This window comes from Condylostylus longicornis, unplaced genomic scaffold (assembly GCF_029603195.1).
Source record: "Condylostylus longicornis isolate FDR11 unplaced genomic scaffold, ASM2960319v2 ptg000001l, whole genome shotgun sequence".
NCBI classification, from domain to species: domain Eukaryota; kingdom Metazoa; phylum Arthropoda; class Insecta; order Diptera; family Dolichopodidae; genus Condylostylus; species Condylostylus longicornis.
The window spans coordinates 276,694-299,958 of record NW_026577970.1 but is presented as its reverse complement, the minus strand read 5'-3'; the positions used below and the strand labels follow the sequence as shown (position 1 = coordinate 299,958).

The 23,265-nt window shown below is 29.4% G+C and overlaps 2 protein-coding genes across 2 annotated transcripts in view; both read left to right on the top strand.

The window, feature by feature from the left end:
* The window catches only part of LOC129608301 (guanylate kinase), a 103,735-nt gene that overhangs the window by 64,785 nt on the left and 15,685 nt on the right, over positions 1-23,265 (top strand). The window lies entirely within an intron of this gene.
* On the top strand, positions 13,789-15,971 carry LOC129608228 (uncharacterized). Its single transcript, XM_055519631.1, has 3 exons — positions 13,789-15,167; positions 15,227-15,316; positions 15,398-15,971. The coding sequence occupies exons 1-3, from the start codon at positions 14,825-14,827 to the stop codon at positions 15,838-15,840; spliced, it is 876 nt and encodes a 291-aa protein (XP_055375606.1). The 5' UTR covers positions 13,789-14,824; the 3' UTR covers positions 15,841-15,971.

Below are 23,265 nucleotides of genomic sequence, written 5' to 3'. Positions count from 1 at the left end.
CATAAGATGCAATTAATGTAAGTTTAATTGTGAATCTGCTATTATTAGCGAAATTTCGCTTTAACCTCATATAAAAAACTTCATATCTAAAATACTTCACAATAAGATACTATTTTTGATAAATACACACATTTCTTAAATTTTAAATCGCAAAAAATTTATTTTACTGTAAATTGTACAAATGTCCATTTTGCTTAATTTTAAAAATTTAACGAAAAACTAATTTTTCCAGCTTTTTAGCACTTTTCCAAAAAAATTTTTGAAAAAAGTGCTTATTAGTTTCACTCTGTCCGTCCGTCCGTCCGTCTGTCCGTGTGTCTGTTTACAAAACTTCTACACCTTTGAAGATAGAAAGCTGAAATTTAATACGTACATAGATCTTCACTAGAAACTTATTTCCGTAGAACAAAATTTTTATCTATCTCCCCCCCCTGTAGAAGTTATACCCCCCAAAACCCTAAAAATGGCCTTTTTTAAATATTTGTTGCAATGAAACCATAAGCATTTTTGAAATTTTGCAAACGCAGAAAAGCAGTGGCTTGCTTCCCCTTGCAGGGTATACTATAGTTCAACTTAAGAAAAACAAAATGGCCATTCAAATTTACCGTTATTTAAAGTCCTTTTTTTCCAAATTTTTAATCTCGTTTTTCTTCTAGACCCCAGACTGTAGAAGCTTGAAATTTTAGGAGCTATTAGATATTAATAAATACTCCATTTTGTTAGAAGAAAATTTTTTTCCATCTCCACCCCCTCTCAAGTTATCGCCTCTTGAAATTTATAAAATTTGAATTTTTGACACCTTATATTTCCGAAACCGCAAGCTTTTCCAAATTTTTATAAACGCAAAAAGCTAACGGTAAATTCCATGAAATTAAGAAATATAATTATTTTTCTTAACTCACACAATTAACCCTTAAAATCGAGCATTATGTTAACCCCTTTTTATATTAATTTTTGCTTTATTTCAATGACTGCATATATGCGTCATCCTAAATATATGCAATCCTAGAAATAGTTTTGTATATGAATGAAAATAATTTTAACAGTGTGATAGCTATACATAGAGTGTATTTAAAAGCAGAACTTTCACTTGTTGAAGGGAAAAGTGCTACAATACAAACCATTGGTTTGACCCAACTTTATTTAAATTGAATTAAAACATAATTAAATATTATACTTTGAAATAAGAAACACGTATACAAATTTAAACTATGTTAAATTCGAAAGAGTAGAGAAAATTAGGAGAATGTTAAATTAGAAATATTACTGTTTAAAAGTCACTTCTATTGATTTTGTCCTTACGGCGGCAGTTTTAGTTAGATCTGTGGAAGTGGATGCTGTTACAATTAATTTTGGTGGTACTGGTTTCTCTGGTGTTGAAGAAATGATGAAAATGAAATAAAGTGCATTATTACGTTTGTCATTAAATTAATAAAACTCAAAATATCAAATCAATTTCAAAATAATGAAACCTTTAAATTTTAAAGAGTTCTTATTTTCATTTTTAAAATAATAAATAAAGATCAAAAATAAAGTAAAATAATTTAAAATCTTATTACCTTTTTAATCTGAATTTAGCTCGCTTAATATACTCCTTAAAAAACATAGATCCATCAAAATCTGAAAAACTTTTATGACGACGTCTAACTGCTTCAATTCTTATTGCGAATACCTCCTTGTAGGCACTAAAATTGTATTTGTTTGTAGTACCTCCCCAAGAAAATAAACAAAGCACCAAGTCACCAAAAAGGTTTTTTGAAATAATTCGTAAAGTTTTTAGCCCATCCAGTCCTTTAAAATTTGATAGTTTTAAAATCTGTTGAGTAAAATTATTGAATTGATTTATTGACTGAATTAAATTAATAATATTACCAAATTATTTTTGAATTTTTTCTAGGATTTCAAAATCATCCTTTGTATGTAAGGGAAAACTCATATTTATTACACCTAAATTTAAATCGAAACCGTGTCCCGAATTATTTTTAGCTGCTAAAAGCATATCAATAATAGTATAAAGTGCCACCTTATTGTCTACCACATACTTTTCAAAATTTTGCTTATGGACGTCTAAATCCTCTTAGCAAAATTTTGTAATTGTCTTATTTCAAATTTGTATTGTGTATAAAATAGATAGGTTATATTATGGCAACAAATTTTGCATATCGAGTTTTCTGTGGTAGTGCACTTCTCCATGGTAGGGAAGTGTAAATAACCTATTTTTAGCAACCTGTCGGTCTGTCAGTCTATTGGTCTATCGGGGAGTGTGCGCACGCGTGTATCTCAAGTTCGGCTAAACCGATTTTGATGAAATTTTATATGTAAGTTTATTTCGACCATAGGATTGATCAACTTTTGGGATATATCAGGTCTCGGGAACTGCACTTTTTAGCGGGCCTCTTTTACATTTTTGACCATTTTGAAGAAAATATTCAAACGATTTTTTTGAGTATTTTCGTTTCTGGAAAAGTGTTTAAAAACGTCAAAAATGTTCAACATAACTTGTAATTCGTGCAGGAAAAAAATTAGTTTAAAAAATTATACTGGAATACAGTGCGATGCAGAGTGCAAAAAGTTCTACTGCAATCAATGTGCTTCAATGGACATTGATAGTATCAAGGAATTTGCAGCAGATGTTGAAAATATATGGTTTTGCCAAAATTGCAAAATAAAGCGCCATAAAAGAAAATCTATAAACATTACTGGAAGTAGTGAAACACCAAAATCGGATTCTAAGTCATTCCAGATCCAGAATGATACCGCTTCTATCTCAAGTAAATTGGATAAAATATTAAATTTCCAAGAAACATGTAAAATCGACATGCAAAATTTAAAAAGGGAAGTTACTGAGCTTAAGGCTTATATTGATAATTTAATTGATGAAAACTTAAACCTTAGAAATGAGAACAACCTACTTCAAGATAAAATGCGTAATAATAACAATACAGAAATTGAAATACAGATAGATATTGTAATGAAGATAGTAAAAGAGGCAGATATTGATTTGGATCATAATGATCTTAAATATGCTACAAAAACAGAAATAAAATATATAAAACCAGGTGAACCAAGTAAAATTAATGTAAAATTTAAAGATTTAAAAAGTAAAAATAATTTTTTGAAAGCTATAAAAACAAAAAAAATAACTACAAAAATTTTTAACGCGCCAAACTCAATACACCGAGCTACATTAATGAAAAATTGACAGGCTACTTTTCTTTATTATATTAAAAGGCTAGAGATTATAAAAAAGAAGGAATTATACAATATGTGTGAGTAAAGAATGGCAAATTATTGATTAGAAAATTTTCAGAGGGCAAAATAATTAGGATTTTGCATGAAAAACAATTTAGCGATGTCATTTGAAATAGATATTGATGATATTATAATGCCATTTGAAACCCAAATAAAAACAAATATAGGTAATGTTAAGGAAATACAATTTGATGATGATTTCTCGCTTAAAATTATGTACCTAAATAATGTCTTTACATCTAACAAGTCCTAATACTCAATTTCTTTTACGAAATATTACGAATTGGCTTCGTTCCTGTTTTTTTCTTTAAATGCCACTGATCGTGTCATATTTCTTATAATTTTTTTTTGTCTTGTTTTTTATTAAAAAAAGAGTTTAATATTTTAAAAAATCTCAGGATATTATACACATTTTTTAAAAAGCTTCCCATTTAAATTCTATTGCACGAAAAAGAAAGAAAGGTAGGAGGAAAGAAAAAATGATAAAAAATTTCACAGTTGTGTATTGATGCTGTTAAGCTTTGTTTATTATAATATTAATTATAATTTTGATTTGTTTTGTACATAGGAGTGTATATACAAATATACACTTAACATTATTTTAATTATTTCTTTGTTCTTCTAATTTGTTTATAATGGTTATAATTTTTTTTTCTCTCTTTATTGACTCACATTGTCTATTTTTGCAAGAACAATGTGATAGTACCTTGGGTACAAAAACAAAACAACAAAAGAGCATCATCCGATGCATCCAACAACAACAATAATAAAAGAATTAACATGGGAGAACCCAGTTTAAATTCAACACAAAATCGCTTCGACCTATTGAAAAATATTGATGAAGATGATGTAATTCATATCAACGAAAAAACTGAAAACAATGTTGTTAAATATTGTCCACCGATTATAATTAAGGATTTGTCCTTTAAAAATGTTGCTGATGTTTTCAAAAAGGAAAAACTTAAAGACGTTTACAAAATCAAATTGACATCTTTTGGAATAAGGGTTCAAATGAAAGATTCTAATGACCACGAATTTTTTCTGAAATATTTAATCGAAAAACAGATTAAGCATTTTTCGTATCAACTAAGAGATCAAAAACCTCTAAAATTTGTTTTAACTGGTTTGCCCACATTGAAACCTGAAGAAATCAAAGCTGAACTAGAACAAATTGGTTTAAAACCAGTTTTGGAAGTTACACCAATTTCTCTTAAAAATAAAAGATATGACGAACAATCTGTTTATATTGTAAAATTTGAACGAAAATCCGAGCTTAATTTGAAAAAACTTAAAGGATCTAAAGCAATTTTTAATGTTATTGTCACATGGGACACCTACAAACGAAAAAATTTAGGACCAACATTATGTTCACGTTGTCAAAATTTTGCGTTGGACATGTTGCAGTAAGTTGCCATTTAAAAGTGAGATGTTCTTTTTGTGGCGAAAATCATTCTTTTCAGGAATGTTCCCAAAAACAAGACATTGACAGTCGTCCAAAATGCGCAAACGGCAATCACAGACCAATTGAACGAGATTGCCAAAAGAGAAGAATATGTAAATATTCAAATGAAAATAAGTCGTAAGCAACATAATAATTACATAAAATTAAAACAACGTGGTTTACCTAAAAATTCAAATGGACCAATATTTTCTAATTTTGAACAAGAATTTCCTGCACTGCCTAAATCAAGAACTAATCATACAACTACATAAAAGTTTACCTCAACATATCATAATGAAGCCAGATTTTCAGAGTCCACAAAAAGAGACAAAATATCTAATATTAATCAAAATTTGTTCAGCTTTAGTGAAATAGCAAATATAGTGCATGAAATTATTGGTTTATCTTCCTGCAAATCAAGAAGTGAACAACTTAAGGTAATAACTCAAATTACATTAAATTACATGAGCTATGATGGGTGAGTCTGTTCCTAGCAATACTTTTATCGTCAATACAATTGACAACTTCAATTTACTTTATTGGAATTCTAATTGGCTCCAAAATAAATCTTTAGAATTAAGTAATATTCTGATACATAATAACATACATATTGCTTTAATAACTGAGACTTGGCTTAAAAGTAATCATAAGCTACGTTCTACGTTTACTCTTATTATAAAATATATCGGAACGATAGGACCGATGATAAAACTAACAGTGGAGGTGTTGCAATAGCAATACATAATAGTGTAAAACATGAATTTTTAAGTAATTTGCGCAACGTATTTTTAATTGAACATATTGTAGATTCTAAGGGAACCGAGTGGGACAGGAGCAATTGAACATATTAGAATCTAAGTATTTACAAGTGAAGGTTTTATTAAATTATGCTGTGTATACTTTCCTGGAACATACTCAAAAATTACTAAATTAAGGTGTGAAAAACGGCTCAATGACTCTACCAAGCGAAGTATTTTAAATATTTTCAAAAAGGATATTCAAAATTTAATTAATTTTGATTGTCCTATGATCATATGTGGTGATTTGAATTGTAAACACTCTCTCTGGAGTCGCACAAGAACTAACAAAAGTGGCCGACTTCTTTACGATATTGTCTCTCATAAATCTCATATAAATTTTGCCTTTCCTGATTCTCCAACTTATGTTCCTGTTAAACAATGTCAGCCTTCAACTCTTGATATTATTATCACAAATCAATATACTAGTCTTTCTCAACCAAAAGTGGTAAATCATTTCAATTCGGATCATTTACCTGTATTGTTCCAAATTTACACAAAATTTGATAAATTTTTATATACGTATAAAGTCTTTTTTAGATTATAAGAAAGCAAATTGGAAGAAATTTAAGAATACTATCAATGAAGGTCTGGACCTGATAACTTTCAAATCAGAACTCGAAGACGTTGATTGTAATAATTTAAGCAAAATTGATGATTTAGCGAGTCACGTAACCAATATTATCAACAATGCGAAGCAAGAAAGTATACCTAGAAAACCCGTAAAAAATACCATGCCTGAACAAATTATTTTGCCTGATGACATATTGCGGCAAAAAACTGCAAGAAATCGACTTAGGCGAAGGTATCGCATATATTTTGATGATAGAGACAAAATTAATATCAGAGCCATAGATAAAGAAATCAAAAATAGAATTCAGATTAATAACAGATGGTCGACTTTACTTTTGGATATTAATTCAAGAGAAAAACATGAAAATAATAGTAAGCTTTATAAATTTTCAAAAATTTTAAAAAAGAAACATGGTAACCAAATACCCATCTTCAATGGCATAGATGACAATAGAAATTATATAAAACTGCTTACGAATCAGGAAAAGGCTGATGAACTTTCAATAACTTTCAAGAAAGCTTATGAATTAACTTTAAACCTACAAGATCAAGAAACAGAAAATCTTATTCAAAATGAAATGCTTGTTCTCAACAATAACATCAATTTATCTACAATAGCAAAAGAACACACAAAATACTATACAACACCTAGTGAAATATATAGTCATATTCGCCGTTTTAAAAATAAAAAGGCTTCAGGTCCAGACAAAATTGCAAATTGCGAACATAAACAACTGCCCGTTAGAATGTTGATAGCACTAGTTTACTTGTTAAATGCCATAATTAGATTGGGTCATTTTCCTAAATTTTGGAAATTGGCGAGAGTTACTCCTATACCTAAAATAGGAAAGGATCCTGCATATTCAGCAAATTACAGGCCAATTAGTTTACTCTCAAATATTGGTAAATTATTTGAAAAAATGTTATTAAATCAAATCAACAATTTTATTTAAAAAAAGGGGTTGTTGCTCTCGAGTCGATGGGTCATTTTTTTTAAGTAGCGCATTTTGATTATTAAATTTAAAATATTTCTAGTAAGAATTGCTGATTTATTGTTTGAAAAGTGCTGAACATAATAGAGGAGCTGTTCATTTTGATTGGAAAAGGGGAGCTGGCACTGAGGGTTTGGGAAGAAATAATCTTCAAAACTTCTAAAAATTTGAACACCATATTTGATCGACTTGTAATTGCCACATCTGAAGAAGAATTTCTGCAACTGTTAAATTGCTGCTTTAGTAGTGAATGTGATAAACTGAGAAATTTCTTTTCGTAGCGTTAGTGAGTTTCGTCAAGTTTAATAGACAGTGCACTCACACTGTGCAATTGCCGTTTTTGGTATTGGTGAACTGAGAGGCTTTTTCTTGGTATAGGTGAATTTCGTCAAGTTTCATTAAGGCTGGTAGCAGTTTTCGAATTGTCAAATTAGTATTACCGTGTGCTAAGAATAAGAGCTTTATAATGAGTACAAAACTGTATGAAGATATTAAAATATTACTCAAAAAAGAATTTAGTGCTTTTAGTCAAGAATTAAATGTCAATTTAGAAGAAAGATTGCAGAAAAATAAAGAAGAAATTGTCCAAGAGGTAAATAAAGGTATCGAGCAAGCCAATACCAGAATAAAACAGTTGGAGTTAGAAGTTGCAACACTGAAAAACAACATAGCCAAATTAGTAAAAGATAAAGAAAGTGACAAGGAAGCGTACGAAATAAGGTCACGTAGGAACAATATAATTATTGGAAATATTCAAGAACAACCAGAAGAAAACGTACCAGATATTACCATCAAATTTATAAAAGAGTCGCTCAAGGTACCGGTAACGTTAACTGATATTAACTACGCCAGAAGAATAGGTCACAAACCTGAAGGCGTTGGGTATAACAGGCCAATCCTTGTAGCCTTAGTTTCCCAACTAAAAAAACAAGAAATCTTTAATAACATCAAGCAATTAGAAGGTAGCAAATACTATATTAAAGGTGATTATACATTCAAACAAAGATCCAAAAGGGCTCACTTAATCAAAATAAAAGCCGAATTAGAAAAAAAAGGCAAAAAAGTTGAACTAAAACAAGGCAAATTGGTTGTAGATGCTGTTGCTGAAACAACTTCTAATCCAGAGAACCAGAAAAGAAACAGATCTACGGAGGAATCACCTGAGGCCGAGGTTAAAAAACAGAAGAGCAGAGGCCAAAGCAACTCAGCGACCCAAAACTCGACTATTGGAGATTCTGAACATCTTCTGAATATTTGCCGATTATTGATAACAACACGGATTGTAATTGGACTGGACTCGATTAACTAATTAGGAAAATTACTTAAAGGAGAAAGAGGAAGGCAACGGGAAACCACCTCTTTATATATATCTATCCATAGTAAAATAGCATCGGAATTAAACAACACGCACATCAACATGCAAAGCACACGCAATATGTAACAAACACGGTAGAAATAATAAACACAAATACAGCACAAATAAATACAAACTTCAACAACGGAATGAAGATAGCAACATGGAATGTTCGTAGTTTGAGACAAGATGGAAAACTACAGAACTTGGAAATCGAGAAGGAAAGGCTGGATTTAGATATAGTCGGGGTAAGCGAAGTACACTGGAAAAACAGCGGCGAGATCAATACGGAAAACAACTACTTCCTATACTCAGGTACTCAAGAAGACGAACATTGCAGGAAAGGGGTTGGATTTTTGCTAAGCAAGAAACTAAAAAAGTCACTCAGCAATATCGTCCACAAATCCGAGAGAATAATGATGATACAATTAAAAACCAAGGAAAATTTCATTAACCTCGTCCAGGTATATGCTCCAACGGCAGATAGTACAGATGAGGAATGTGAAGAATTCTATAACGAAATTGAAGTTCTACTAAAAAACGTCAAAAGAGAGCATGTTACGTTAATCATGGGCGATTTCAACGCCAAAGTAGGAAAAGAGCAAGTTGAAAATGTAACTGGCGAATATGGACTTGGAGTAAGAAATAATAGGGGCATGAGATTAGTCGAATTTTGCATAGACAATAATTTGTGTATCACCAACACTCTTTTTCAAATGCCAAAACGGAGACTTTACACTTGGACATCCCCCAGAAGCAACAACGAAAGAACTATAAGAAACCAGATCGATTATATACTTATCAACACACGTTTTAAAAATTGTATTAAAGTGGCCAAAACATACCCAGGAGCTGACATAGCATCGGATCACACTCTTTTAATGGTGAAAATAAAAATAACTCTTAAAAAGTTGTGCCGGAGAAAAGTCAAGCAGAAAATGAACTTCACCAAATTGGCGGATCCAGAAATAAAAAACAGAGTTTGTCAAAAAATAAAGGACTCACACATACAAATTCGTAGTTCTTTCATATACGAAGAGAATGCAAACCGAAAATGGGAGATTTTCAAAAAACCTCTGGTTGAAGCATCAACGATGTTAAAAGAATGCAACAACAGTGTGAAAAAGGAGGAATGGATGACAAACGTGATCCTCAGACTATTTGATGAAAGACGAAAGTGTAAGAACATCAACCCGGAGAAGTACAAGGAACTTAACATAGCAGTAAGAAAAGAAATAAGGCAAGCGAAAAACAAGCTGTGGGAAGCACAATGTAAAGAAATAGAAGAGCTAAGCGAGAAACATGACCACTTCCACATGCACAAAAAAATCAAAATGGTTACTAATTCAGCAAGGAAAAAGCATCATGGTACCTTGGTAGACAATCATGGAAATATACTCACCAACCCAGCTGAGAAATTGAATTTATGGAAACAGTATGTTACCGAACTGTTCAACGACAACAGAACAGATATAGAAATAGATTCCGTTTCAGAAGGCCCGTCTATATTAGAATCTGAAGTCCGTGCAGTTATTCAAAAATCTAGAAATCGCCTTGCTACGGGTCCTGATGAGATTCCAAACGAGTTACTGAAGTTGCTGGACGAGGAAGGTACGAAAATGTTGACAGAGTTGTTCAACAAAATTTATAACTCTGGAATAATCCCGTCGGAATGGTTAAGATCTACCTTCATCACTCTACCCAAGAAGACAAAAGCAAAAACGTGCAGTGATTATCGCATGATTAGCCTGATGAGCCATACCCTGAAATTGTTTCTGAAAATCATACATGAGCGGAACTACAGGAAACTGGAATGTGACATTAGCGAGACGCAATTTGGTTTCAGAAATAGTTTGGGCACCAGAGACGCTTTGTTCATGCTAAACACGTTACTGCAAAGATGTAATGACGTAAATCTACCTGTACATAGCTGCTTTATTGATTTCGAAAAGGCTTTTGACAAGGTGAACCACACCAAGCTGATAGAAATATTAAACCAAAAACAAATCGACTCGAAAGATATAAGAATAATCAAAAACCTATACTGGGACCAAATAGCAGACATTAGAATCGAGAATGGGATCGAACAAAATATCAGCATTAAAAAAGGCGTAAGGCAAGGCTGTATTCTCTCACCTCTATTGTTCAATGTATATGCAGAGTCAGTCTTTAATGAAACTCTAAATGATTTGAACTTGGGCATAAAGGTAAACGGTGAGACTATCAATAACTTAAGGTTTGCGGATGATGCAGTACTATTTGCCGAGTCGGCACCTGATTTACAGATATTGCTTACAAAATTGGACGAAAAATGCATCAAATATGGCCTCAGTATAAATGTAAAGAAAACCAAGTACATGGTAATAGGTAACTCTTCAAACTTAAATAACACCATAAAATTGCGCAGTAAAAATATTGACCGAGTAAATTAAATAAAATATCTCGGTACGATAATTAATTGCAATATTCAAAATAGTAATGAAATCAATGCAAGAATCGAGCAGGCGAGATGCACTTTCAGAAAAATGCAAAATATCTTTTGCAAGAACAATATAAACTTGGCGCTGAAAATGAGAATTTTAAAATGTTATGTTTGGTCAACTTTATTGTACGGTGTAGAAACCTGGACGCTAACCAGAAAAGAAGAAAAAAGAATAGAAGCCTTCGAAATGTGGTGTTTCAGGCGTATATTAAAAGTAAAATGGTCGGACAGTGTTACCAATGTGTCTATCCTGCAAAGAATGAACACGTTGCCTCAATTACTATACATAGTGAAAAGTCGGAAATTAAGCTATTTGGGTCATATAATGAGAAATGCTACCAAGTACAGATTGCTCCAATTAGTTCTACAGGGTAAAATTAATGGTAAGAGAAGTAGAGGCCGCAGAAGAACTTCATGGTTGTGCAATTTGGTTTCATGGTTCGATACTACACCAAACAGGCTACTGAGGGATGTACAATCAAGATCGAAAGTCAAGATGATGCTAACTAAACTTCGAAACGGACAAGCACTATAAGAAGAGAAGAGAATTTTATTGAGCAAAATAATAATATAATAATACCTAACGACCAGTTCGGATTTAGGCACAAACATTTCTGTTCACATCAAATACAACGAATAGTTAAATACGTCAAGGAAAAACGAGATAACCAACATTCTACTGGTATGATTTGCTTAGATATCGAAAAAGCGTTCGATACCGTGTTTCATGAAGGACTAATTTATAAAATGTCATTACTAAAATTTCCTGCTTGTATAATAAATATTATAAGGAATTTTTTATTCAAACGCAAATTTTATGTCCAGGTAAAATGCAATTCTTCAGAGCAGTTGGAAATGTTAGCTGGTGTGCCGCAAGGCTCTTGCTCAACATTATTTTAAATATTCTTATCGGACATTCCTGTGCCAAATAATTGCAATATTGCACGTTTTGCTGATGACACTGCAATTTTTACTTCTGCCTTACTGACAAATAATGTCCTATTAACTTTAGAAAATGGCTATAATATTGTCAGAAGTTATTTTAAAAAATGGAAAATTCAAATTAATGAATCAAAAACTCAAGCAATATTTTTTACACGTAAAAGAGCTTTTCGATTTCTACCTCAGCGAAATTTGTTTTTGGGAAATTCGGAGATTTTTTGGCAAAATGATTTTAAATACCTCGGTGTTGTTTTAGATCAACGTCTAATATTTAAACAGCATACAAATAAAACAATAACGAAAATTAGAAATTTTATCAAACTTTTATATCCACTTCTTAGCAGAAATTCAGTGTTAATACTACAAAAAAAGCTGTTATTATACAAAACAATTATTTTACCGATTATACTATACGGCTGTCAGTGTTGGGGAACTTGTGCTGCTACACATTTAAATAAATTACAAATACAACAGAATAAATGTTTAAAATTAATTTATCATAAACCATTTTGCTATAGTACAAGTAGGCTACACAAAATAAGTGGAATGCAAACGCTCCAGGAAATAATATGTTGCAGATAAGAAATCTTTATGCACTCTTATGAAATGTCTTCAAATCCATTGATTCAAGCCTTGCTTGAATAATTCTTTTCTTTTTTATTTCATTTTTTTTTTTTTTTTTTTTTCAATTTTAAAAAAGAAGAAAAAAAAAACTTCAAATTTTGTAAATAACTTTAAAATTAAAATTTTAAATTCAATAACTTTTTTATTTTTTTTTTTTTTTTTATCATTGCATTTTTTTATCATTCTTAAAATGTAATTTATCTAATGAAACATTGATTAATATTCTATATAATTGTTTATAACACAATACAAATAGAGTCTGAAATTGTAAGCGCATTGTATTGCAAATAAAATGGAAATAAAATGTCGATTTTAATTTAAAGATAAAAAATTTCAAATTCATATTTCAGTATGGTTGCAAATGTTAATGAAGAAGGATGTGTGATTTTTCATGCACATTTTGTATTTCGCAATAAGGTAATTCGAGTAGTGTCGGCTAACAAAAATGTTAGTAAAAGTAATATAGGTTGACACATTTCAATTATATTATATTAACAATTTGAATTATCTCATTTCGGTTATTTATACGTTACTTATAAAATTGTTTCAAATAATTTCAGTTAGTTTTTAAGTTATTAAAAATAAATATGTATGTACCTACTTCCAATCAATTTTTTTTTAAAATAATTATTTTAAACTTTTTCAAATATGTTATATTGAGTGCTTCAAAAATTTTGTTGTGCTCTTCTTTCATATTTTATTAGCAGGTAAACAAGAGCAATCTATTTATAAAATGGCCCTGCCTGTGTATGAATCTTAATAGTAAACGCAAACGGACAAAAATTTACGGATATTTTGAGTCTTTTGCTAAGACACTGTTTATTTCAAAAACAAAAAAGATATTCGAATCTGATCATAAAAATATATTATTGTCTTTTCCAAAACCGTAGATATTAAGTTTTAAAAATTTTTCTCAAAAATAGAGGTAACTTTTAGTAGTGTATATAAAATTTGTATTTAAAAAATAATATTTGATTGTATTTTAGATATTATTTTCTAATTCATTCTTAAATAAAACTTTTTTTTTACTATGTATTTACATCAATATTTAATAATTATCTTTCATTAATTATATTTTCAACTTGACACCACAGTTACTTCCCATATCTTGAGTTAACTTACCCAATGAGAAAAAAAACTGTTCACTTAAAAATAATGAAATGCTTTCAGTAACATATAAAACGCTGAAGGCGAAGATTGTGCTTGTTGTTTTTCCGCTGTTTCAAGAATTTTAAAATAATTATAAATGAAAATATTAATATATTTTCTTGATTTTTCAAATATATGTTCTAAATTTTACCTGCTTTATAATAAGTGTGAATTTATTTTAATATTTCTTTTCAAAAAATAGCCACTAAATTAACCTAAATATTAGAAGCCTAAAATATAAATTAGATAGTATAACTTACATATTAGATACGTTAGAATCCATTTTTCATATTCTAATTTTGACTGAAACTTCGAAGCACTAAGAATCGTATAGATGGGGGTGTATGCGCATTTGTACATGAAAATGTTGCATATAAATCAGCAAATGCATTTTGTGACGAATACAATAGTTTAGCTTTAATATAATAATTAACAAAATTTCCTATAGTATCGTTGCAATATATAGACCACCGGAAAATTCAATCCACCAAATAAACAATTTCTTTGATCGATTAGAAACACATATGGATTCACTACCCGCAAAAAACAGCTTAATTTTAAGAGATTTTAATTGATTTAATTAATGTTAGAGATTAAGCTAAGCGACATGTAAATGAGTATAAAGCTAAAATTCACTAAGTGGCTTTACGTTTATGATGAATGAAATCACCAGATCTATAAGTAAAACATGTATTGACCATATTTTATTTAGAAACTTGAACTCTAATTACAATATATTTATCTTCAACAACGATTTATCGGACCACTTAGAAATACTGCTAAAAACAAAAAATACCAACACTTGCAATATCAAAATAAACAAAAACAATGACAATATTAAATTATGACAACATATAAAAATCGGTGAATGACATTTACCTCGTTTATATGGCAGCTTCAAGCTTACTTGAAGCCTATTTTATGTACATATAAACACTGCTTGACTTGAAATCGGCTTCACTCAAGTCAATCAAAAAATTTTGCCTACTTGACTTGAAATGTTGAAGTAAAAGCACCGCTTGAAAGCTTGAGAGCTTGAAAATGACAGAATTTAATTTTTTATCCTAAAATGACAGTAGAAATAGAGTGCTTTATGAATTTGAAACTATTAAGTGTCAATACAAATGAAAGGTAAGTTAATTTTTGAACATATGTACATGATATTTTGTATTTTTATTTTGATATTTAGTATTATAAACTTATAATTTTTTGTAGAATATGTCGAAAAGAAATATTTGGAGCAATGAGGAGATGCGGGTTATGCTGGAGCTTTTTAAGGAACAAAAAATTATAGAAAAAATCGATGGCAAAAAATATCGCAACAGCGAAATCTACGAAATGGTAGAAAACTGTTTAAAAAATAAAAAAATTGAAAATAAAAGCGCCAAACAAATTGAAATTAGGTGGAAAAATTTAAAATATATGTACATAAACATTAAAAAAGAAAAAAACAAAAGTGGAAATAGTGCCAACGACTTTCTGTTTTTCGAGGAAATGGACGAGCTGATGGGTATGAGACCCTCAATAACAACATTGGAAACAGGAGTAGACACTTCTTGCGGTAGAATTTTGGAGATTACATACAGATATATTAAATACTTATACTATTTGCATTTTCAGATGTAGTAACTCCCTCAACAAATGACTCCTCTAACACAAATATAAACCAAGAAGATTCGGATGAGCTGCAGCCGTTACCAAGTCCAAGTGGTTTGTTTTATATAATACAAATACATATATTAGTGTAAAATATTATGAATATGAAAATTCATTAAATATAATATTTTTCAGGTTTACAAAATAATTCCAAACGTAAACGAAAATCAACATCTGATGGGTTGTTAGAAAAAATTAATAAAATGCAGAAAGATATCAATGAAGATTTTCTGAAGAAACAAAAAGAACTTATAGACTATGAATACAAATTATATTCACAGCAAGAAAAGGAAAGTCACATGCAAATGAAAAGTTTGCTAAAGGAAAGCAGTGATAATTTCTTGTGTGCAATCAAAGATATTTTCAATGATAATCGTAGCATAGATACTATAAATTTAGATAGCAATAAGGAAAATAATAAAAGTGATAATCATAGCGTAGAGACTATAAATTTAATTACAAAAAAGGAAAACATTGAAACGAGTAATTATAATACAGAGACTATATTATCGGAGTTATTGGAATATGTGTTCCGTCAATTGCTCCTAGCACTTGAGGAATACCAGATTTTTCTTTAAAATTTTTTATTACTTCTTCGGCTTCCTCATTTTCTGGCATTTTTTTATTACTTCTTCGGCTTCTTCTTTGATATAGGTTAGCATAGCATCACAAAATTCATAAACACACTTTTTGACAGTGCTTTTATGTACACCAAATTGATTGCCAACAACTCTGTATTCGGCAGAAGAAACAAGTTTATAAATACTAATTGCAACCTTGCATTTAGTTGATAAGGATTCCCGTACATGAAGTGGATGAGGCTTTAATTTTTCGTCTAATTTTTCACATATAAAATTGAGGGTTTCTTTATCCATTCGGAAGTTTTCAAATATTTCCGAATAATTATCTGAAGCAAAAATGTTATTCCACCAATCTTTCGACCGTGTCTTCATCCATAATTTTCTGCTTCTTTTCTGAGAATTTTGTAAAATTTCAATATTTTTCTTCATGTTATCACTATGTCTTTTAAAATTGATATTTATTCTATTTTTAAATCTTCTTAAAAATTTCACTCTATTTCTATTATTTTTTTTTATAAAAACTTTGATTATATTTTCCTGATGGATTTTATAATTTTCCATGCACTTTATTAAGAGTTTTTGTTTGTTTTTACAATCCATATTTTCTAATATTAATTACAACTTCTTTTTTTTTGAATTACTTTGTTTTCTATTACTTCAAAGACTGTCAAACTCAAGCTGATTTCAAGCTAAATGTCATTTTCAAGCTTTGAAGCTGACATATTAAAAACGCTGCTTGAGTTTCAAGCTGATTTCAAGTCAAGTACTCAAGCTGCCATATAAACGAGGTAATTGACAGTAAATTATGAAATCTTGACAGGGTTAATTGACTTTTTTTAAACGTTTAAGAATTTAAACTTTGACTGAAGGTAAAAACGCAGTAGAGTATTCGTAAACTCAGACAACTCAGATTTTGTAAAATTTGACGTTTAAGAATTTACCAATAGAGTTAATTGAAAGAAAAAATTATTGGCGCGACAAGCATAGAAAAAATATTAACTCTATTACCATAAAAAATAAAAATCGTTTCTAGTTAAACAAATTAACGAGTTTAAAAAGAAAAAAGAGAGAAAAGTACGATAAAAAGCAATGGCAAGAGGCAGCAGGTAATAAAAAAAAAATTGGGACGTTATAAATAAAATATTACACAAAACTAGATACACACAATATAATTTTTTTGACGAAGATATGAATAATGACGAAAAAAAAACAATAAATTGGCAACTTCAATAATTTTTAAAATAAAAAATAAAACCAATTACGGGTTTAAACTCAATACAATTAGTAAACTAAATGCAATACATATTATCAATAAATTGAAAAATATAAATGCAAGTGGAACTGATGAAATTTCAACAAAATTAGTAAAAAATTGTCGTGACGAGCTAGCAAATATCATCGCAAATTTAATTAATGTATCAATTAAACAGCATAAAATGCCAGATATGTTAAAAATTAGCAAAGTCGTTTCGATCTACAAACGAGACGGAGAATTAGACAAAATCGAAGATTTTAGGCCTATAGCAATACCTTCAATATTCAGCAAGATAATAGAAACATATGTAAATTATCAATTTGTCCATTATTTGTAACATAATATGCTAGCAAATACATTTCGATATGAATTTAAAAAACAATCTAGTACACATACTGCAATATTGGACTTAATAACTTCGTTTCAATTCAAGTTAAATAATAAAGAAAAGGTAGCGATCGTATTTTTTGACTTTACTGTATGAAAATGAAGTCGAAGGAATTGAACACAAATGGTTTAGGAGTTATTTAGAAAACAGAAAACAATTTGGTCAGTGCAATAATATTAAAAGTGACGTATCAGATGTAAGTTATGGTGTAATCCAAGGAAGCTCTCTTGATCCCACCCTGTTTGCTTGTTACAAGTATGTGAATAGTTTACTTGAACTAAAAACTTTTGAAGAAAAATTTATGTATGCTGACGACTTGGCCATTATATTCTGCCGTGGATTATAAAAATTTAGAATTCAAAATTAACCAGGCAATAAAATAACAACAGAATGTAAATATTATAAAAACAAAGTATATGCTAATAAAAGGCTCTAACGACACTAGTATACAAGTTACTTACAAAGGAAATATAATTGACAAAGTAGATACATATAATCACTTACGAATCATTGTAGACTCCAAATTATCATGGAAAAATCAAGTCGACAATCAGCTTAAAAAGGCGAATAAAATTAGGGGATTTAAAATTGTTGGAAAACGTATACCAGATGCACAGAAAAGGACGGTATATTACTCCATATACCACAATACAGTTAACTGCGCTATACAAATCTTTTGCACTTTCCAGTTTAACTTAAAATTATATCCGCTAATTATTAAAAAAAAAAAAAAAATTTTATAAAAAATGTGTTATAAACAGGCTCTGTACGAGCCAATATTTAAAATTGAATACAATATTTAAAAATAAATAAAAATTTCATGTATAAGCTTCGCTCGACCGTCCGCGAAACCTCCTAACTTTTGGAAGAAATCAGGCGTCAGCAACTGGACGTTTACTACAGGTCAAATATACATTTTTGCGTATATAAGGAGAAATAATCGACCGATGTTATTGAAATTTAATATATAAATTCTGCGTATTAAAACAATGAATATGTAAATTGTTTGGAAAAATATGGGCTCGAAAACTGATCTGCGGGCGAATTTTACATTTTCTACAATATCAACGGAACGAATTGATGGGATTTTTTGAAATTTCATATTTGAGTTCTGGTTGTTATCGAAACTAACTGGCGAGCATTTCAGGGAGTTCAGGCAGCACAAAGCGAAACTCTACGAAGAGCCAAACTTACATTTTTCTAGGTATGTTAAAAATAAGCTTACAAGTATTAAATATTTCTTTCCTAAAAATTGGAAAGAAATATTTAACAGTTATTTTTATAATATTCTTGTAACACTTTAACTTAACTAGACAATACACATTGCAGTCGGTTGTGTGCTGATCACATCAGATATTTTTTAATGATAAAAGTTTTACCTTCTTTTAGTGGAATATTCTCATGTTTTCTAGTTATATTCTGATGTTTACTAGATCTTAATTTGTGTAAAACACTTCTTGCGAGAGAAGAACCTTTCAAAAATAATTGGTTTTTAAAACAAAAGTTTGGTGTCTAAAAATTCTGTTGATAAAGACAGCGACCAATCTTACTTTCAGCGGCGATTTCTATCATTATTTCGTTTAAATATAAATCCTCAATACTGGTTTGTTTCTTGTCAATCATTGGCACTTCTGAACTGTCGTTCGATGTTGTTGAAAAATGTTGATGTTGATATGTGCTTTCTTGCTCAACAGCGGTTTCCAATCAACTTAAATAAATTTTTAGATTCAGTATAGGAAGAAAATATAATTTGTTAATTATCAATTTTATCCATTTAAGTTCATTTAATGAAGTAAAATTTTTTTGTTTTCTAATTACCTATGTACATATATATTTGTCATAATATTTCAGCTCTTTTTTCTTTCCTCCTCCTTTTTTTTCTAAGGTTAAGTTACTGATACGCTCTTAAAAATCACAACTTAGTTTTAATAATTGAGGATAAAGCGTTGCTTTTTTTATCGATGTATTCCATCAACATATTTTTGTAATTTGAACAAAAATAACTTGCATGTACATATATATGTACATATGTAAATCATTTAAACCAACAAACTCAAAAAGCCAAATGACATAATTTACATAACACAAACTTATTTCGACCATAGTATAAAGTAATTTCAATTAAAATTAAAATTATATGAAATGAAAATTAAATTGTAAATTTGAAAACGTATTAATAATTCACAAAAAACTGAAATACATCAGATATCTTTATAAAAACTAATGAAATGTTAACAAAACTGAATATCTAAAATATTTATCAATACATTTTTGTTAATTGCAAATAAAAAAAGAAAAATATTAACCTACCTACATATGTATGTTTCTAGTTAAAATCTTGCAAGGCAGTTGTTGCCAATTCGTTGCTCGTGATAAGCAATTCCTTCTTTTATTCTGCCACTCACTTCTTTTAAGTGGCCACATCTATATGTTGCCTTTAACCCATTTTTGTAGAGCAGCGCTAATGAGTTTTAAACCATTTTCTATTGTTTCTACTACACAAAACATAATTTTGTTTTGATAAATTTTATTTTAATTGAAGATATGTTAATGTATACATGTGTATGCTAATGGGAAGAAAACCAAAGGAAACTCATTAATTTTAATTCTATAAATAACTTGTAAACAATATCATTGATATTCCAAAAGGAGCGGGGTTTTCAATCTCGTTTGATTTAAAGACATTTAAAAATTTCGAGTGAAATGGCTTCTCATAAAAATTTTATTTTTGCAATAAACTGGCCCATAAATTGTCCCACAATTATTCAAATATGTAGCATATTCTCAATATCTTTGGATCTTGTTGCCAATTATTCAATTTGGATCTTGTTTACAATTACTTAATGAACAATCATCACTATCCTTTCGACATAAACGAGGATTTGTATTTTCATTCCAGTCATTTGCTGAAAATCTTCGCAAATTCTATTTGCAATTTGCTCAAAAGGTCTGTTACCACAACGAATAAGACGTTTTAAATATTGTAGTCGATTCTCAAATTTGAAAGGCAGTTATTTAATTTTTCAATAATTAAATTCATTGCACGAAGTAATCCGAAATGCCAATATTTTCTAGGTGCAATTATATTTAATTGCATATTTGTTCCTAATACTGTACGAGAATCCGATGGAAGGTGAGGGTAAAAACGACGTTAAGTTTTTAATAAATATTTAAAACTTGATTGTGGATAAATGTTTAAAACTTGTTGTGTTACATTTAATGCACCATTTTTTAAGACATGAACTAAGGCTTAAGTCTCCTTCCTCATCAGTTGAAGACGAATAATGAAAATTGCAAATCACATTTTTCGTGACATTTGCTGCTGGATTTGAAACTAAAAATATTTAATTGTGTTGTATTACGTTTTATCAAATTGCTCTTTTCACTTTCACTTTCAGATTCACTTTCACTAGTATTATTCTCATTAAATATTTCTAAAGATTTGAATGTTTTATTTATTCTATTTCCTTATACTGTTTATTTAAAATATTATTTACGCGTCTTTTGTATGTCGATCTCCTAATAATTTTATTTTTAATTATAGAATTAATTTTTACCTCTCGCAAATTTTATGCGCTTAACTAATGTCTTTATATCTAACAAGTCCCAATGCTAAGAGAGAAACTTCAAATCAATACATGGAAAAAAGCGGAAAAACAAAAAGCACACTTTTCACCTTCAATATTATATATGTATATATATATGTAGCTACTTCTCAGGTGCCAAAAAGTACGGGTTCTTCTAGAACGGCTAGAGACATGGGACAAAAGGCATTAGATAGGGTATTGCCTCTAGGGTCCCAGAAAAATCTGACATTAAAACTTTTTAGCCCCGAAATAGCTCTATTTTAAGATTTTCTGAAAAAAATTTTGCATAACAAAAGCACGTTTTCGTTTTATACTTTTTATTATTAGAAGCACAAACCGAGAAATAAATAATATTTGAAAATATGTATAATGATCTCACATATTTTTGGTTCGGAAAATCGAATTAATCTTAACGTAAATAAATGTCAGCTTTTATTAGACATCAGATGTTTTGTGGCATCTGAATATTAATGCTTCATTTGTTATTGTTTTGAACATTGTTTCGTCAGCAAGCTTTAAAAAAATATACATACAGAATATATGTACGTATGTAGTTGGAATTTTATTTTTATTGACCCAAGCGAAAACTGTGAAATGCTAAATTTTATTACATTCATATGAACATACATATATTTGAATAAAATTATTATTTTGTTTTTACCTAAACCTTTTCTTTATTTGAAAAATTACATTCATATGTACATAAATATATATATTTGAATACTATTATTATTTTATTTTTGCCTAAACCTTTTCTTTATTTGAAAAATTTATTTCTATATGTTCACCCGCAGTTTTAAAAAAATAGGTATACATTCATAATTATGTATGTTTGTGCTTAAAATTTTATTTCTAATTTTTTGAACCAAAAATTTTAATATATTCAATTCTAATACATTCATGTACGTACATATATTTGAATAAAAATATTATTTTATTTATGCCTAAACCTTTTCTTTATTTAAAAATTTTATTTCTGTATGTTACCCCAATGATTTAATAATTATGTGTTTCAATATGCCAAACCACGGTTTTGAATATTATTCAATTCATATAGAAAGCTTAAACAAAAATAATTAGGAAGCTTTAAAAAATAATATACATATGTACATTTTTATGTACTTAACTATTATAACAATATTTTTTTTGGAAATTTTTTTTAAACTTTTATAATAATGTTTATCTGTTATATATTAAAAAACACAAAACAAAAAATTTAAGCAAAATAAAAAAAAAATTTTAAAATAATCCAAAAAGAGAAAATCACGACAACATCCCAGGCAAGCATTGATTCAATAACCTTCTAGCTATCAGACTACCACGCTACCCCCTAGGCTACGCAGTACCTTGAATTTCCCTTTATAATTCTATATGTTATTCATATTTCGTGTAACTCTTCAAAAACCATCTTATTTTACATTATACATATATAGCTACTTCTCAGGTGCCAAAAAGTACGGGTACTTCTAGAAGGGCTAGAGACATGGGACAAAAGGCATTAGATAGGGTTTTGCCTTTAGGGTCCCAGAAAAAGCAAGAATTCCACCCACCCTCCCCCTTCTGACCCCTCCCAAGATGCTTTGTAACTGTTTTTTGCAGAATGGTACTACATCGTCTAGGGGTAAATTTTTATTTACTTTTGGTGGTATAAATATTGTATGTAAATTCATATTTGGAAGTGTGAGTTATAACAAAAAGTGATCACTTTCTTAAGAAAATTGTACTGTTTTAATAAAATCTACATTGTTTTATAATAAGTATGTACGTACGCATTTAGTTATGTGTAATATGTATTCTTTTTGCGGTCTGTTGCAAAATATATCAGAAAGCAAAACATAAGTTTACACTAAACTTCTTGACAATATATTTTTGGGGCAAAATTTTATAAGAAAATGTTATTCTATTGCATTTAACTTTTTACAAGTAGGGTATTTTCAAAAAAACATTTAGAACGGGAACTCGCTGGTATTGATTTGTAAGGGTGAAGCTTTTTTAATTTAATTTAAAAAAAAAATAAAATTATCAATAAAAAAAAGTTCATCTGGCAAATCGCATTTTTCATGGTTCGAACCTGAGACTTTGCATAGAAATCGTCTGCTATATGTATTACCCTATATACGCTAGTATTGGTGTTAACTCATTCTACAGTCACGCGTTTTATTCGCATGTATTATAAACTCCAAATACAGACG

What these genes read in the sequence shown, in the direction of transcription:
- LOC129608228 (XM_055519631.1), top strand. Translation starts at nt 14,825, where the DNA reads ATGTCGAAAAGAAATATTTGGAGCAATGAGGAGATGCGGGTTATGCTG. An exon ending in AGGAGTAGACACTTCTTGCG is followed by an intron (nt 15,168 to 15,226) that starts GTAGAATTTTGG and finishes TTGCATTTTCAG; the next exon opens with ATGTAGTAACTCCCTCAACA. An exon ending in GCCGTTACCAAGTCCAAGTG is followed by an intron (nt 15,317 to 15,397) that starts GTTTGTTTTATA and finishes AATATTTTTCAG; the next exon opens with GTTTACAAAATAATTCCAAA.